This window comes from Epinephelus fuscoguttatus, linkage group LG4 (assembly GCF_011397635.1).
Source record: "Epinephelus fuscoguttatus linkage group LG4, E.fuscoguttatus.final_Chr_v1".
NCBI classification, from domain to species: domain Eukaryota; kingdom Metazoa; phylum Chordata; class Actinopteri; order Perciformes; family Serranidae; genus Epinephelus; species Epinephelus fuscoguttatus.
The window spans coordinates 10592519-10611060 of NC_064755.1; the positions used below are offsets into that span (position 1 = coordinate 10592519).

Here is an 18542-nt window from a genome sequence, read left to right on the forward strand (position 1 = left end):
CAGTGAAGGGGTTGAATACAGTTATAAAACTACTAATTGTTGACATTTAAATGTGTGTGTATGTGCGTTCATGAACACATGCATGTGTATGTGCTTGTGCATACATTATTCTAAACCCTGATTTGGAGTTTTGGGGTAAAAAGACTACTTGTTACTGTGAGTTTTGGTCATTTGCCATCATGACTGGACCATTGGGAGGGGCTGACCCTCCTCCTATGTTTTAACAAACACAGCTCTGAGTGTGGAGGAGCTGCTGATGACTCAGTAGAAGTTGTCAGCTGTTTTTAGTGGGAATATTGCTCGTGTTAGCAGGCTATGCTAACTAGCTTTCACTTTGTGAATGAAAACTTGTTAGTCTAACATTTTAGCTTTCACTTTCAGATTGGAAATGGTATGCTTAGTTCTATCAAATGTTGCATGTTGTAAAGAGACAGACTGCTTAAATGGTCAACAGTTGATAACCAGCATTATGTGGAAAAAAGAAAAACATCAGTGTTCAAAGGCCACACAGTTTTCCAATCAGCAGGGTTGATCCGGCCATGTGACAAACTACAGTATGGGTCAACAAACACTACTTCGCAAGAATTTAAGAAAGCAACTTTTCCCTTGGCTGGCCTGTAATGTTGATATTTCACAATGAATTTTATTAACTTATCAAGGTCCCTGCAGGGTTGTGCATTTTTACTCAAAGTGGCTGATGGCAGCTGTCAGTTCCAAAAGCATGAGACTAAATGACAAGAGGAAAAAGGCTTTTGTAAATGGAGTGTGTGAGTTGAGTGCCCAAAAGAATTCACTGTGGCACTGTATCATTGTTACCCCTTTACATCTACTTTTGTTAACTGCTTTTCAGTGCTGCACCCTCACCTCAGCCAGGCTTTGTCTACGAGACTCCAGTAATGGCATAATTTTTACACATTTGTTGCAAAGAATAATGTTAGCATTACTGCTAACCCCGTTAAATAGCATGATTGTACGTGATGGCAGTGGTGATGTGAGGTTAAACAGACTCTGTGTGTGCGTGTGTGTGTGTGTGTGTGTGTGTGTGTGTGTGTGTGTGTTGTCTAGGCTACGAGCCTCCCACTGCAGCCCAAACACACAGAGAGCCAGCGTGGCAGGGTCGCTCCATCGGCACCACCAAACTACGACTGGTAGAGTTTTCATCTTTCCTGGAGACACAGAGGGACCAGGAGGCAGTGAGTACCACGCCTGCACACACACACACACACACATACACATACACACGCACACACATGCAGAGCACCAGTCTACAATAAGCACTCCCTATTGTCCCATAAACAGAGATGACAGATAACCCCACTGCAGAGAACAGCGTTAAAGCCCTTTGTGTGTATCCTAGTATGAATAACCTTTGTAAAGCTCTATCTCTCTGTCTGCTCAGTCTATCTGTCATCCTGCCACACTGTGGGCTCACTGTCATTTTTCTACCTTGGGCTCACCGACAGCTGGCATTCATCTTGTTGCAACTGTTTGGACAGTTAAAAACCTCGAACTGTTTGATGTTGACTTTGAAATAGACTCTGTTGTCAAAAGGTGTCATGTTTCTGCACAATTTACATGAATGTGAACGAGGGCCTTACAGGTAGAAATTTCATTGCAATGCAATTGTATCATTTAGCTCAAATGGTAGGCAAAGTTGCTTGCATGAGTTTTGCTTAAGGAAAATTCAGAGTAGGTAGGGCTGAAAACGTTGAGACAAATATTTAATCATGAGCTTTTTTTTTTTACCACTGTTGTGATTGAGTTTGGCATATTGGCTGTAGCTATCTTGGTTGTTTGGAACCATTAGTGACCACATTTGTATGAGAGGGTAGAGCTGTGGAGGAGTGAGGATTGGATCTGACTCATATGCTGTGGTGACACCTCACAGGCAGCCTGTCACGTAAAGCATTCTTAATTATGTGTTACTTTAAGCCTTAATCAAGTGAAAGAGGTGAGTTGTATAAATATTCATCCACTGTACAGTATTACAGTATTATAGCTAATTTCCCATAAATTGGGAAATTAGCTATAAAGACGAAACTGTTTATTGTACCAAGCTGTAAACATGTTTATTTCTGAGATAAAGCTGGGCATTTTATGGGGACTGACTGGCTTCTAGAGTCAGCCTCAGTGGCCATTTGATGAATTGCAGTTTATTGCACTGCTGTGTTGGCTTCATTTTGCAGCCCCGAAGGTTGCCGCTTGGTTTACACTCTGGAATTCACTGTGTGTATTCTTAAAAAACACATTAAATGTGTTTCCTTGACTATAAAATATTTTGAATAATTTTACAATTATATTTTTTGATGTACATCACTCACATCAATGTTTGCCAGTTAGCATTCTTCCCCATCTTTGCTGGTGCATTGCTACATTTTTAATTCGTACATTTTAACGTTGTGAAACCACAGGCAGGAATCTTTATTGATGTACCTGCATACTTGGGGTGTAAATTACCTTTGTGTGTTCGAGGGGAGCTTGAGCAGGGCTTGACATTAGCTTTATGCTCACCTGGCGCTGATCTGCATGTTGTGCCAACATTAGCACATGTTGCTAGCAGTGGACAGCTAAAGTTTCCGGGAAGAACTTGCACTGGTGAATTTGGTTTCACATTACATGCATTGATCTGCATGGGGTGTAGCTTATTCTGCATGCAGCTACGTGCACTGGACTGTTGGTTTTACAGTAATAGACAAATCATTTCTGCTCTAGTATATGCAACCCACCAAAGTGGATAGTAAGTGTGACTGTGTTACATGCCACTGCCAAATTCTACCGGCATCTGGCACATAGGCGGGTGCTGATGTCATGCCCTGAACATGATATACAAACAAAATGGGGACCCATTTACAAAAATATTGTTCCATAACACCATGAGTGTTCACAAAATTAATTTGGCACCTTTAATTTCTGAGATATGGGGACACATTGATGTCACTCCAACCTGTATCTTGTCCAAAAAAGTAAGAAACTATCTGTTTAAGATGGTCCAAACTCATAAATTAAGACCTTGCTGTTTCACTGAGTGAGATCAGCTGTTTTCTACCTGTCTGCTCTCTTTCTGCCTCTGTCTTTGCCTAATTCAAAGTTTGTCCCTCCTCGTAGTACAACAAGCACCTGTTTGTGAACATCAGCCAGAGCAGCCCGAGCTACAGCGACCCCCTGCTGGAGTGTGTGGACATCAGGCAGATCTACGACAAGTTCCCAGAGAAGAAGGGCGGCCTCAAGGAGCTGTTCGGCAAGGGCCCACAAAACGCTTTCTACCTGATCAAGTTCTGGGTGAGCAGACAAACACTTACCTTCAAATTAAAATCAGTCAGTATATTCAAAATAATTATGGCCTCAGTTAGTGTCTGAAAATTTCCATCTTTCATACATTGGCCATTTTTTAACTAAATTTTGTTTTTGAAATGTTAAGCCATCACACGAAGGTTGGCACGTACCCTGTATTTTCCCTGTATTTTTCCACCCAGTGCCATGTCTGTGTGTGTGCGTGTGTTCTGTCTTTCCACCTGGGAAATGGAGGTGGTGGGTTGATGAAAGCACAGTCGCTTTGTTTGAACACCTGCTCACCTCCTGACTCACAGGTTGCTCTGTCTCCACCTGTGTGTGTGTGTGTGTGTGTGTGTGTGTGTGTCTCTCACTTTACTGTTCTTTCTCAGATCTGCAGTATACCAAAGGACTTTAAAAAATTGCGGCAACAGAACATCACACATTTAGCGATTTCTTTTCCATCAGAGTTCTGTTGACACTGAGTGGTTTTTCATCAGACTTTTGATAAACTCAAACCAATCAAAGAGTCTCAAAAGAGTCTCAGACTAATTTCAGACTGGATCTCAAGTAGGTGAAATGTGACAAGACAGATTTTATTATGATCTTCCAAATTGGTGTGGGATTTCAGTCCCCAAAGTTACCGTGGCACGCCTGTCAAACTTTCCCTTTTCACACAGCACACATGCAGTGGTAGATTTACTACTCAAAATTCACTGTAATCTCTCAAACAAGCAGCAGGGGTTGAATTTGATTTCAAAGGTAGTGGTAGTACAGGCACAAGTACTCCAAAGGGCTTTGGTTTTTCAGATACTCCAATCAGAGGTAAAACAAAACATGACCATGTGTTTTTGTTTTTTTTTTTTAATTATTTTGATATGTCCCCTTCATGAAATGGATGGTCATAGCAACAGTATTTTATATGGCAAAATAAAGCCAAAAGTGATGAAATTATCAATAATGTGACTCAGCCCATGGGCAAAAAAAGTGCAGAATAAAACCACTCTGGAGACATGCCTACTGTACTTAATCTCATGTAATTTTTCCATTTGCTGGTTGGATTTAGTTCAAATTTGCACTAGTAGTGCCCTGATATCTGCCCTGCACTTCAATGCAATATAATATCAAAATATGCATTTATCATAAAACTAGAGTCTAGAGAATTTTAAATACAAATTGTCATAGACTGAAATTTCACAAGCACCTTTTTAAAAGAAAGTTACTTGTACTCAAAGGTTACCTACGGTAATATATGCTGGCATAGTTCAGGCCTTCGCATTGAATGAGACACTTTGTACAAAAACAGCAAAGGTGCTGCAATGTAGCAAAATGTATAAAGTGAGGACTATAATGCATTATTTTCATGGTAATGAATAAAGTATGGAAAAAAAAACTTTTTTCTTTTGAACTTTTGAAAAAATTTTTTAACCCTGTTAAACCACATTTTTTGTTTGTTTTGTTTTGGTTTTTTTTCCATATATATTATGTAGGTTTTAAGGTGCCCAATAGTGCCTTTTGAAAAGATAAGATAAGAGACGCCACCAGAAATTCTAGTGTAGCAGCAGTCAAGAAGAAAGAGTCACATTGAAAATTTAATTTAAAAAACTAGGCATGCAAAAAATATAAGAAGACGAAGAAGAACAAGAAACAGCAATAAATAATAAAGTAGTGCAGAGGACATGTCCCCTGTGTCTGCCCTGTAAATAATGTCCCCGGTCATTAGCAGATTTTAATAGCATTAGCTAAATAGCTCATTAAACTAACTTTGGCTCCATTACTTAGTTGAAAATGCCACCAATGGCTGACTTTTTAATGTTTCCACCCTCCAGCTGACTTGTTTTACTGTTTAACTTGTATAACAGTGTTAAATAGAAGTGGATAGCAACATTAATGATAATAATTAAAGACTGACTGATGCTAAAGCACACACTGTAAAAAAATAAAAAAAATGGACGTTGCCTCCTTGATGACACCCATTAGTTTGTAGATCATCGCCATCTTGGAATTTTGGAGATGGATGTGTATTTGAAAGAGAGGGTGGAGCTGATTTACTTGTTTCGGAGCCAGCCTCTAGTGGTCATTAGAGTAACTGCAGTTTTTGGCACTTCTTTGTTGGCTTCATTTTTCAGCCTTAATTGTTGCCACTTGGGCTAAAACTGCATGTCCCAGGCAAAAAGTCAACATCCTCACTGGTTAAAGATCCTTGTACAGGGCATGGAAAGGGACAGTTCTTTGTCCAGTCATTATAAATAGGCTATGACAGGAACAAATGTAAGATCAATCTGGCACTACACTGTTTGTCTGCTTAGCTGGCATAACTGGAAGAGGAAGACAAAGGCTGGCAGGAGTTATGCTTTATTTTTTTTTGTATTTGCACAAAATGTTTAACTTTTATGTCACAAGTGGGGTTTTTTTAGGATTAGAGCCCACCAATGTGTTTTGGTGACCATATCTCACCTACCATTGGCTGTGGTGGCTGGATTGTAAACTTCCTTGCAGTAGATGTGCCTATTGAGATGGCAATTTTTTTATGTTACCTATAACCCCACAAAATAGTGCACGTTTTGTGGTAAGTTACTAAGCTGGACATGCTAAAAATCACAGCTAATTTTATAGCAAACACTTCCGTTGTTTAATCAGTTGCTTGCACTTTTATTCTTGTCTTTTTTCTTTTCTTTTTTTTTTTTGAAAGATTAAAAAAGGAAACCACCCTCTAAAAAAGACTCCACTGTTTGAAGGATATCACCTTTACTAAAACCGCATTTATACCACTTCAGCATGTGGAGAAATCCAAAGCTTGACAGGCCTGCTGCGCCTGGTTACGGTTGCTAAGCTGTCATTGGACAATTCTTGTTTGTGGGTGGGTTTCACAGAGGGTTAATTATCAAAGCACTGGACAGGGTGAGTTGAATGTAGCTTTGAGGTTGTCGACAGTTGAACCATGCAGGGGCGGACAGAGGCCTGCAGGCCGCTGAAGTGGGTTCAGTGTACAATAAAATGTAGAAGAGATGAGATGAGCTTGTAGCATGACAACAAACAAAGAGAGATGGAAAGTGTGTGTGTGTGTGTGTGTGTGTGTGTGTGTGTGTGTGTGTGTGTGTGTGTCATGCGGAGAGCCTTCCCTCTGAATTTAATTAAAAAGCTCTCTGATCTACCACAATGGAACATGTTTCTGATAATCTGCTGCTTTAATAGAGCACAGTTTGATGTGTGTGTGTGTGTGTGTTTGTGAATGTACAAGAGGATGACTTAGCATATGGTGTGTGAGCGTGTGTGTTTGTTCTCCGCCCTGAGACACATAGTGCTCCTTAGAGAACTCATTACAAATAGTACAAACCCTTCTTCACTTCTCTCAGCCTGTAATCCAGGTGCAGCATGTTCTCCCTGCTCTGATTAAACAACTTCCGTGACACAAAGTTACACAAGAATATCGTTCTTTGCCCTGTTGTATCTTCTAGTGTTTTAGAAAGTAGGTTAGAATCTCGCTATTTGTTTCATTTATGTTTGTAAAAGTTACATCAAGCAGAAACAAAGCTATCAAAGGTTTTGATAGAAAAAAAATACAGCTATTTTAGGGTCAGCTCACCCAAATTACAACAAACATATTTGCTCAGTCTCTGAGATCTCTGCCTCCTTCCCAACACAGTGAAGCTGAAGTGAATTTTGTTGGTGGTGTTTACAGCCAATGGCGTCGCTTTGTGTTGAAAAGTGGTGGGTACATAAGGGTTCAGATGAAAAAACAAAAAAAGTGGCGCTTTGTTACAACATTGGAGTGGACGCATATGGACCCGGGACTCCTCAGGTCTGCCTCCAGGAAAGTTTGGGTGTCAAACACTTGATCTCCTGCATCTTGGTGAATTTTTATGCATCAATTTATGGAGGAAATATCTTTATTTATGTAAGAGAAAAACACAAACTTCAGGTGGCAATTCAAAATATAGAAATAGAATGGTATATAATGCAGTAAGGCTAGAAGGCAGTCTGTATTGCTTTCAAATATTTATTGCTCTGTAGATCAACTTTTCTTATTTAATGCTCACCCTGCTGAGTCAGCACAAGTGGGCATGATTTACTCTTCACTCCTCTTGTTTGAGGAAATAACCCCTTTAAATTTGAATGTGGCACCTATTCATGTCAACATTGACACATTAATCAGTTCTAATCCTGAACTTCACTAGCTCATACATATTGTCATGTTCACAGAGAGAATGGAAAACATGGACAAGAAGAAACTGTATCAAGAATTTTTTAAAGTTACCGATTGCTGCTGCACATGTCGGGGTCATTTTAGGTTCAGTACTCAATGGGAACATTTTTATTTTATTTTGTTTTAGATTACATTATTAATTTACATTATTTAATTTTATTTTCTTTTGTTTTACTTTACATTACATTATTTAATTTTTGTTTTTATTTTGTTTTAGATTACATTATTAATTTACATTATTTGATTTTTATTTTCTTTTGTTTTACTTTACATTACATTATTTAATTTTTGTTTTATTTTGTTTTACTTTACATTATTAATTTACATTTTATTTTATTTTGTTGTAGTTTACAATATTAATTTACATTATTTTATTTTGTTTTACTTTACATTATTAATTTACATTATTTGATTTTTATTTTATTTTGTTTTAGGTTACATTATTAATTTGCATTATTTAATTTTTATTTTATTTTGTTTTAGTTTACATTATTAATTTACGTTATTTATTTTTTATTTTGTTTTACTTTACATTACATTATTTAATTTTTGTTTTATTTTGTTTTAGGTTACATTATTAATTTGTATTATTTTTTTATTTCATTTTGTTTTAGTTTACATTATTAATTTACATTATTTGATTTTTATTTTATTTTGTTTTAGATTACATTATTAATTTACACTATGTTTTAAATTTTATTTTGTTTTAGTTTACATTATTAATTTACATTATTTGATTTTTATTTTATTTTGTTTTAGATTGCATTATTAATTTATGTTATTTATTTTTTATTTTATTTTGTTTTAGTTTACATTATTAATTTACATTATTTGATTTTTATTTTATTTTGTTTTAGTTTACATTATTAATTTACGTTATTTATTTTTTATTTATTTTGTGTTAGTTTACATTATTAATTTACATTATTTGATTTTTATTTTATTTTGTTTTAGTTTACATTATTAATTTACGTTATTTATTTTTTATTTTATCTTGTGTTAGTTTACATTATTAATTTACATTATTATTTTTTATTTTATTTTGTGTTAGTTTACATTATTAATTTACATTATTTGATTTTTATTTTATTTTGTTTTAGATTACATTATTAATTTACGCTATTTTTTATTTTATTTTGTTTTAGTTTACATTATTAATTTACACTATTTCATTTTTATTTTATTTTGTTTTAATTTACATTACATTTGTGGACAGTGCAGACTTGTTGCTACTATATTTACAGTGTATTGTATGTTTTCTTATTGTGCAAATAGATCTTTCTAAAAGTGTTTTCATTTGTAAGTTAAAATTTCTTGGTTCAAACTTTATCTCAGAACATTGTTAGCTAATTATGGTTTTAAAAAGTGATGGGAACAAAATTTAACACTTCAAAAAGTAGTGGGGGCATGTCCCCAGTGTCTCTGGTATAAATGACAGCCATGCTTACAGCACTGAAAATGACCCTTTTACAAGCAGCTGCCCATCAGGAGGTCAGTCAGTAACAACTCATGCCGTGCAGCCAAATATTGTCTATTGTAAATTTGAAAAACTTTCCCTGAAGAATCCTGTACTTGGGGAAAAAAAGAAGAGCAACAGAGTAGAGACCCTCCTCCAGGACAGATGAAGATTCAACAGATGTTGTGTCTCTAAAGCAGACAGAAATGACAACAGTAAAATTAGAATATGGAGAAAAAGAGTGGCAATATTTGACAGAATCAGAAATCAACAGACCTCTTTTTGAAAAGGGACTATTTGTCCAGTGGAAAGTAGTTCCAGTTAACTGTCCATTCCCATTTGTTGTAGTGCAGTTGAAGCAAAAAACCCAAAAGCTGATGCCTCAAAACCGAGACAAATCAAATCAGGACTATGTGAATGTCTTTGTCACTGTCTTTGTGATGGGAACTCTAGACCAGCACATCATTCTGCTCCTCAGTCAGTCTCATCCTGATGCTACAGACGCTGCTGTATATGGCTCAGTGTCTAAGCAACCAGCAGAGGGCACCGTTGGCTAATTCAGAAAGCATGCAATGCTCCTCTTCATGTTTGTCCTCATGTGACTGGGAGTGTAGATGGATTTGATTGTTTGATTTTGATCATTGACATTCATACTGTCATTAGTGGTGAAGATGGTAATATTTTTGCTCTGTGGTTGCCAGGCGGACCTGAGTTATAATGTGCAGGACGACCCAGCGGCTTTCTACGGTGTCACCAGCCAATATGAGAGCTCAGAGAACATGACCATCACCTGCTCCACTAAGGTCTGCTCCTTTGGCAAGCAGGTGGTCGAGAAGGTGGAGGTAAGGGTGGATTCAAGTCGTTGTTGTGCGTTATATTTGACAATGATAAACCAGGAGCTTTTCATGGGCAGTAATGTCTGTTGTGCTGTACTTAATGTAATCTCTGCGATCAAACCATAAGGGAAAAAACCTGGAGCTAATTCATGAAAGTAACTGGCCCATAGAAACGCATGGGTTTAATACAGTTAATAAAGTAAATTCAAGTTTGGTAGAAATTTTGGTTGAACAAATAAATCAGACACTCAAAGTCAAACCGTAAAGGGACAGTTCACCCCAAAATCCAAAATACACAGGTTTCTGCTTACCTGTAGTGCTGCTTATGAGTCTAAATTGTTTGTTGTGAATTGCAGAGTGTCGGAGATATCGGCCATAGAGATGTCTGTGCCTTCTCTCCCGTATAATGACAAGATGACAATTGTGACCTGATTACTCAGAATAATCCACAGACCTTGTTGTAAGCAGTTTCACGTAGGAGCTATTTTCTTTCTACCAAACTAAAAACGGCAACTTTATCACCTCGCAGAAGGAAGCGTGCATCTACTGCTAGCTCAACTAGTACCACTGAGCTAGCTAATGATGCAGCTCAACCAAGGCAGACACCATTAGTGTTTACATCTTGCACTGTCATGACCATGAGTCTTTCATCCATGAGTAGATGCATGCCTCCTTCTGCGCTGTGATATGATTGACGGGTGTGGTTTGGTAGAAAAAAAACATAGTTCCTATTTAAAACTGCTCACAACAAGATCCGTGGATTATCTTGAGTAATTGGTTCATGATTTCTGGAGAGATCGTTGTTGATCTTTTCAAACACCAGAGGCCGAGTGCCATCTAGTTCCAAGACTTGGCAGCGCACACCAAAATCTAGATTGATAAACAGAACTACAGATAAGAGGAAAAACTTGTGATTTTGAGGTGGACTGTCACTTCAACAACAAAAGAAGACCAAACAGTCCTTCAGACACTGTTTCCTGAATTCAGATCTTTCAGGAAACAGATGCACACAAATGTTTTAAAAACATATTAAAGGAGTACTCAAGTTATTAAGTATTGATATCCTGACTTTTAGTCCCTCATGTGGGACAAGCTCAAAAACACTTACGCATCCTGTAATGCAACGTCTTTCTTTCCAATTCCATCGTCCTATTTTGTACCACAGGCTTTCTGTCCAAATTTGAAAGCAGGTAATACCTAATGACATCATTAGACTCACTTTGTGAGGCCCGACACAGCTTTCCAGAGCCACAGAAGGCAGTTTTCACAGGGTCAGCTTTTGACTACTTAACTAATCTTGATGTGTGCTAAAAATTGTTTGAGTTCCCCTTCAGTGGTTAGTTATCACTTTTATTTAGTTATGCTGACTGACTCCCTCTCTCTCTCTCTCTCTCTCAGACGGAGTACGCAAGGTTTGAAAATGGGCGCTTCGTCTACAGAATCAGTCGCTCTCCGATGTGTGAATACATGATCAACTTCATCCACAAGCTCAAACACCTGCCGGAGAAATACATGATGAACAGTGTGCTGGAGAACTTCACTATTCTGCTGGTGAGTACATCAGTCATTGTGTCTGTCTGTGTGTGTTAGAGTATGAGTTAATTAATTTGCTTTTTTCTTTGTGTGTGTTTTTAGATACATATTTAACCCCTAACTTTTTTATCCTTTTTTTTCCTCTCTGTGTGTGCGTCCAGGTTGTGAGCAACAGAGACACTCAGGAGACCTTGCTGTGTATGGCGTGTGTGTTTGAGGTGTCCAACAGTGAGCATGGAGCTCAGCACCACATCTACCGACTCGTCAAGGAATAGCACACACACTTCTACAAACACACACACACGCACACTTATGGCCTTTTGCTTGGTGATTAATGGTGACATTGGAGGTAAAATGTCTAAAAACTGAATTCTACAAGAGTGTCTTTCAGCCAAACAACTCAACTCACTGCGGAAGAAAATGGCTGCATTTTCACTGCTGCTCACAAAACACCACGACAATGATTGGGTGATTTTTATTTAACGTCAGATATGATGCAGAACCCTCCTCAACAGGAGCATTTCCAAATATTAAATCCAACCTGAATATCAGATGTTCATTAGCTGTAAAAAGCAAAGTGGCAGTGCAGCCATAGAAACGCATCAGAATCGACCTGGGTGGTTTTTCCCGAGAACATGGTGACTCTGATATCACCTGGAGATGTCATGTCTCCTGCTAATTGGTTTCTCCCCCCCTTTCTCACAGTAAATTTGTATTTTGCAGTTCTGTTGATGGAAATGAAAGTGATACTTCTGTCATGTGCTTTTGGGAAAGTCAACCCAGGGTCGAAAAAAGAAAATCACAATTTTCGCCCCCCCTGTGACAAAAGTGTGTGTGTGTTATCTGCCAAGATACTGACGGACACTGAAGGTCAGACCCTGTGTATCATCAATAACCAGAGAAGGAAATAACACTACTGCGTTATCGTGTAGTACAGTATACAGGTGGTTTTGTACAGATAGCCACTAAAAATTGTGTGAGCTGCATTCTTGCACAAAAAAAAGAGGTTTGTTCCCAAAGAAAAGAAATCAAATTTTTAAATTTTTGTATTTTTTTTTTTTTTTAAATTAATAGCTTCTAAACTTTGGGAAATTGTTTATTGATAGTAGACTATATTTTAATTCCAGTAACACTATCTAAAAATGTATGTTAATAAGAGAGTATAAGTGAAATTGAGCAATTCAGGTACCTTTTTGTGCAACAAGTGACTCTTTATTAAGATTGAATAAATAAATGAATAAGCATGTTGAAGCTATGATCCTTAAGATTTCAGTCCTGGCTGTTTTGGCTCTGGTCTATGGAGCAGCTCCAGTCGCTATACTTGATGACGTAACAAATTTGAGTTTTAGTCGTTCTAGGGTGGTAGTCCTAGTTTCTGGATTTGGGAGAGAGTTTTTTTTATGTGAACTAATGTTTTTTGACAGTCTTAAATCATGGGAAATAACAATTATGAATTCTGAGATTGGGCATAATTCCCCTTTAATACAGCTCTGATATGACATTAGAGGAGATAATACAGGGTAGTGAGGCTGATGTCAATGAGAGAGAATTACAAACAGTAAAGCTGAATTGCACCTGTCCTGTAAGGCAATTTGAATCCAGTATGGCTATGGCGGACCCCGCCACCAACAACAAAAGCCTTCCACATTGAGAGGTAATTAAAGAATATATGAAGTGGCTATTGCTGAAAAAACAGGGTTTGATTTTTTTGAAAATCTTAAGGATTATAGCTTTAAATATCAAACATATTTAGGTCAGTCCTTTAGGAAGCACTGTGAATCCTAAAAACTATACAATGTCATTCATGGTGTGCATACAAGGAAGGAAACATTTCAAAGAGTTAAAACAAACCTATGTTTTTCTGATCAGGTTTCACTTTGCAAATTAAACTTAGCTTAGTTCGATATTCCTGCACCAGCTAACTTGAGCTTTAACATTTCCATATTGACCGATGTGTTGAAGCCTGAAATGTTATTATGTCCATATTTTAATTGAAGATTGCCCTGACCAGAAGCCATGGCACCTGTGTTATTATTTTGAGAAAAGTGTTTGAAGACTCAGTTTCTTTTAATCAGTCCAGGACTTGTTTCTTCCAGTTAGATGATATTATGTCAGAATTAAAGTCATTTATTAATTAAAAACCAAAAAACTGTTGATGAAGTGTACTGTAGCAGGTGATGATTGCTGGTTCGTCTGTGTCATGCTCGGCAGCATGAAGTGCCTTTGGTTGTGATCAGCAGTAGACATTTCTAATCTGTTTGACGAAAGTCCTGATAATTTGGTGTTGTAAATGGTGTATAGAAAGGTATTTTAGTGAATATAAATGCATAATTAGGCATCATGTGCTCCAGTTTAAGTGTCTGAGGGCTAATTATCCAAATTCCATATTTAATGGCTGTTTCTTGTTGTAATTTGTAAACAGTTGGCCGTGAACCATCCTTAGCTGTTCTTATTTCCCACAGGATGTTAATGAGACACATTCTTGTTCACTTCATTTTATGGCAGCGTTTACATGTATTTGTGAATTACATGCACACTAGGTATTGTTTGGTAACTCATTTATAAAATACAACTCAGACTTGTTACTACTACGGAAGACCAGTTTGCAAATCTTCACATCCCCACTGTAAATCAATTGAAACAGATCAGGAACCTCATGACAGAAAGTTCTGTAGTCTGAAATCCTATCTTATCTCAGTTTAGATTGACATTTAGGATTTTTGGTACACATGCCGTGTCTTTAACTGCCTGGAAATGGCGAGGATTGGCGCTGGGCGCTACTCTTGTGCCTACTCTGTGCCAGCTTTCAGGAGTGTGGCAGCAGATTGCATCTGAGGTTGCTAGGCAACCTTAACAAGCACCATATCAAAGCCTATTTACCTGATGCCCTGAGAGCAGAGCTGAGCTTCTTCCAGGTGTTGTTTGTGTGTAGGCCTGCTGCTATGGGAGAGATATAAAGCTCTGGCAGCCCTGCACTAAAATGATCAACTTCTTCTCCATATTAACATTAAAAACAATGAATAAAAACGCGACATGTGTACGGCTGTTTATACCCTTTCTTAAAATCAAGATAACTGCCAAGAATGGCAGCAGTACTGTTGGTAGGTCTGTATGCTAATGACAGTGACGATGGAAAGGAACATGAAGACCGAAATGTAACAACTGAAAGGCTACTGAAACCTTACATGTTAAATTCCGTTTTAATTAATAACTATTTTAAATAATTGAGAAGAAAACTTCCCAAAAGTTCCTTATAGCTAAAATTGAATGCCTATATTTATTTGTCCGCGATTACAAGCCAGCTAGCCAGTGGCAAATGAGAGCCATTGATGTTATGGCTTGTCCATCTCAAGTAGCCTTACTAATCAAAGATACAGGCATGACTGTTCACTGAATAATTGAATTTACAGTTATAGTTAGGATTTCTTAAGTAAAGATAAAACAGGAGGTCTGAGATAAGATAGGACACAGCTATGAGTATAAGAATTGCTTCTGTAATCGGGAAACAGTATTTTTCCTATCTTTGAAACTAAATGCAGTTTGCATATTTTTCTGTCATGAGGTCCCAGAAGAACATATTAAAGAACAGTGATCAGCATGCTGTATTCAACAATGAACTTTCCTGTGTGACCAGCTGGGATGCTATGTGGTGTCCAGAATACCCAGTAATCTGCGGAGAAAACCTTACAAATTTAGTTTGTGTCTAGGGCAACTTTTACGATTTTACCAGAACTGAAATGAGCCATCTTTAGTCACAGCTAAATATTTGGTCTTGAAGATGACTCAGATCTGACTGGTGTGGAACGGCCATCAGTCTTCCTTCTCTGTGCTGAAAGGTTTAACATTTGCCATTGTCCACAAGCACTATATTTTGACTCTATTTGTCTAAGGACTCCTGTGGGTGTCTCTCAGGGTTACAGCCACCTGTCCACAACAAAACGCAGTCCTTTCAACACACTGGTGGTGAATCATTCTGTCAGGAAACCCCCTTTCAGAATTCCCCTGCCTTTAACTTTCCCAGAGCTCTATCTCACACTACAGTGGTTTGTTGTTTGTGGGCAGACTACTAGACCTTCACAGCAGAGTACTAACATGTAACATGTATATGGTAACCTAACACAGCTTCAGACGAGCTGATTTTGCAATAACGACCCTTTGTCTGGACATTATCTACCACCTGCTTACCAAAGACAGTCATCACGTGACACAGAGGGAAATGGATTTCTTACAAGCTAGAGTAACTGACAAGCTTCTGCCAAAAACGTAGTCTGAGGGAAAATGACTATCAGCCTCCACACATCAGTAGCTCATGGGCTACACTGTAACACTGTACAGATGTAAGTAAAAAATAAAATGAAATGAAAAGGACTGGAAATAGAACTGTTTGAACCAGGTTTAGAAAAGTGTGCATTTAACATGTTTTCGTCTTTAAAATTTGACCTTATTAAATATGGACACCTCTATCATCTTGGTTGGCTGACTGTATGAGAAGGCCACAGGAAACTGATTTATTAAAATACCCCAAATGTGTTAAAATTCACAACTGTAGGGCTTTACTGGTGAATGCCTGCCTGTTATAACCAGCTGGAGAATGTGCTCACACTAATAAAGCCACACAAAAAGCAGTGTATCTATGCTGCCTAAAGGTTATTCAGAAGGTTTCAAAGGTCAGTAAACTGCTGAGTTTCTGGGTCATTGTCGTCTGTGTCGTTAATGTCGTCTCGTACGTGCAAGTTTAAATTTATGTTATCTTCTTTTCCGAACCACACGTGGCACAGAAATCCTGTCTGTAATCAGTTCCAAAATGGCCTTGAATCTTTTCACTCCGGCGCACGTGCAGCACATCTGTACGTGCACTGAGGGGTTTTTGATAAGGTGCTTTATATAAAGGTGACAATAACGTTTATTACAGATGTTGTGTATATCTTTGATATTCTAATGTTTATCCTATTTTGCGAAGAACAGAGTACATTTAGGAAAAATCCAAAAGCTAGTCATGTGTGTCTATTGGTACTGCACAGGGTCTGATCTTTGCTTTGTAACTTTTTTCCCCCTCACGGCTAAAAGTATGTTAGATATTTTCTAGCTTTGTAGAGACTTTGTACGCATATGCTATTCAGTTTAAATAAATGGTCAGTTCCAAATTGTGATCTGGGATTTTTGTCTTTACTCATAAGTCCTCATTTACAATTACATCCATGATCTCTGAATCCATCAAGAGCATTTTATTTTTGTTATATTTGATTGGAATCATAATGTATATAAGCCGTAACCATATGAGCAAAGTTACAGGTCATGATCACAACTGAGCAATGTCACTGTACACTGATTAATAATGTGAGATGGATAAGTAAGTGGACCTTCAGTTGCAGATTTTCTCAGTTGCTTAAGCACATTTTCTGACATGCTTGCATTTTTAAAAATCTCACATCAGTTAAACTGTACAGCACAGAACTTTATTGTCCCCAAATAAAGTAGAATATCCTTCACAGTCAGGTTTCTCCCTGAACAGTTCACCTTCCCATTTATAGTATGTGTACTTTATACATAACAGTCTCAGAAAATGAATAAATGAAAGTACAGTAAAACAATTTTCAATGCCGTTATAAAAACCCAAAGCGTGACTGCAGTGTATCAGAACACGGTAAGACCAGATTCAACGAGTGATGAACAGAGCTGCAAGTCTGAGGACATGAAGGATACACATGAAGACTGAGGAGCTCCAGTAAATGGCTGGTGTTTGCAGCACAGCAGCTGTAGTTACAGTCTTTAAATCTGTGTCATGTTGCCCCTCTGCACCAAACAGAACTGTTGAGCTGTGGCTTCAGCACCAGCTACATGGTCACACGAGGTTAGCAGTGAAGGTACCACCCTCTACCTCTGAGTGACACAAACAAAAAAACTAAGAAAACAAAGAATGTCACTCCTCAGCCAACGGACAAACTCCCTCCAAGGCAAGACAAGGCATGAGACCTGCAACTGGCCAGAGCCCTCCTCGGGGTCAGGGGCAGCTCAAAGCAAATTCTTTGTAAAATTTAAAACTTAAGCTGCACTAACAAAAGGGTGGAAATAAAACATTTTTCAAGAGCAGCCTCTGCTTGCTTTTCTGGTCACAGTAAAACATTTGTCCTTACAAAGCACACACAGAAAATGTTTTTGGTATGGTGCAGCTGTCATGTCTCTGCTGTGATGTCCTCACAGGCAGAATGTCAGCTTGGTCCTCCTTTTGTCTGTCCCTCCATGTCCACGGGTTCCTCTGACCAAACTGACATATGTAGACACCCTCTCTTTTTTTATGAGCTGTCCATCGTCCCTTTATGAGGTCTGCCTTGTTCATTTTCGGTAACTTCAGTAACGGTTACTACCAGAGGTGGGACCTTGTCATTGTAGTAGTAAGTAGTAAGTAAGTAGTAAGTCTCTATTCTTTGCACTCAAGTCTGAAGTCAAGAATGACAAGTCTTGAGTCAAGTCCCAAGTCTTAAACAAGTTATAATGTGCTCCTTGTCAAGTCTAATGCTATTTTACCAACAGAATAATAACTATTAAATTTTCCAAAACCATTAATGCTTTCAACATGTTGTATGTATTCATTAAAATAAGTTTCTTGGAAGTTGTCACATCTCTGTTTGTAATATTCAACCTGCATGTTTTGCATACTGTAATTGTTTTTTTGTTGACCACCACGTAATTTTTATACGCAAACAAAATTATCTTTATCATTAATTTAATTATATTAATTTATCATTTTTCCAACTCCCACTCAGTAATGTAATGTTCTGCATGGTTCCCTCCTTCATCTTGATTGGATGGTGTCAAATTTGTTCAGTCACAGTGCATCTAGCAAATTGTCGACTTGCTGGAAATGAAAAGTGTTATCATTAGTTGATTCAAGAAATGAGGAAAAATGAATTGATTTGTGGCACACTTTTTAAATAACATACATTTTAATCTCTGTGCTTTGGGGAAAGACCAAGTGTTTTCAAGTCACAAGACTCAAGTCCAAGTGAAGTCATTGGCGTTAAAGGCCAAATCGAGTTGCAAGTCTTTTTGATTTTGTCAAGTCGAGTCCAAAGTCATCAAATTTTTGACCTCAAGTCCAGGTCATGTGACTCGAGTCCACACCTTTGCTAATTACTGTACCATGTAAACCTCATTTCCACCCCCTCTGCGAATGCAAAGGTATTTGAGGAGTGATGTCTGCAGAGCGGGACCTGTAAACTGACTTTGACATGTGAGTGAC

At 37.8% G+C, this 18542-nt stretch overlaps 1 protein-coding gene across 1 annotated transcript in view; it reads left to right on the forward strand.

Annotated features, from left to right (window-relative positions):
* tead1a (TEA domain family member 1a) overlaps nt 1–16452 on the forward strand; it is a 56900-nt gene extending 40448 nt beyond the window's left edge. The window contains exons 8-12 of the mRNA XM_049574978.1: nt 1066–1193; nt 3106–3279; nt 9635–9775; nt 11168–11320; nt 11464–16452. Of these exons, the coding sequence (XP_049430935.1) occupies nt 1066–1193; nt 3106–3279; nt 9635–9775; nt 11168–11320; nt 11464–11577 (710 nt within the window). The 3' untranslated portion in view covers nt 11578–16452. The remainder of the gene's footprint in view (nt 1–1065; nt 1194–3105; nt 3280–9634; nt 9776–11167; nt 11321–11463) is intronic.
* Nucleotides 16453–18542: the final 2090 nt, after the last annotated feature.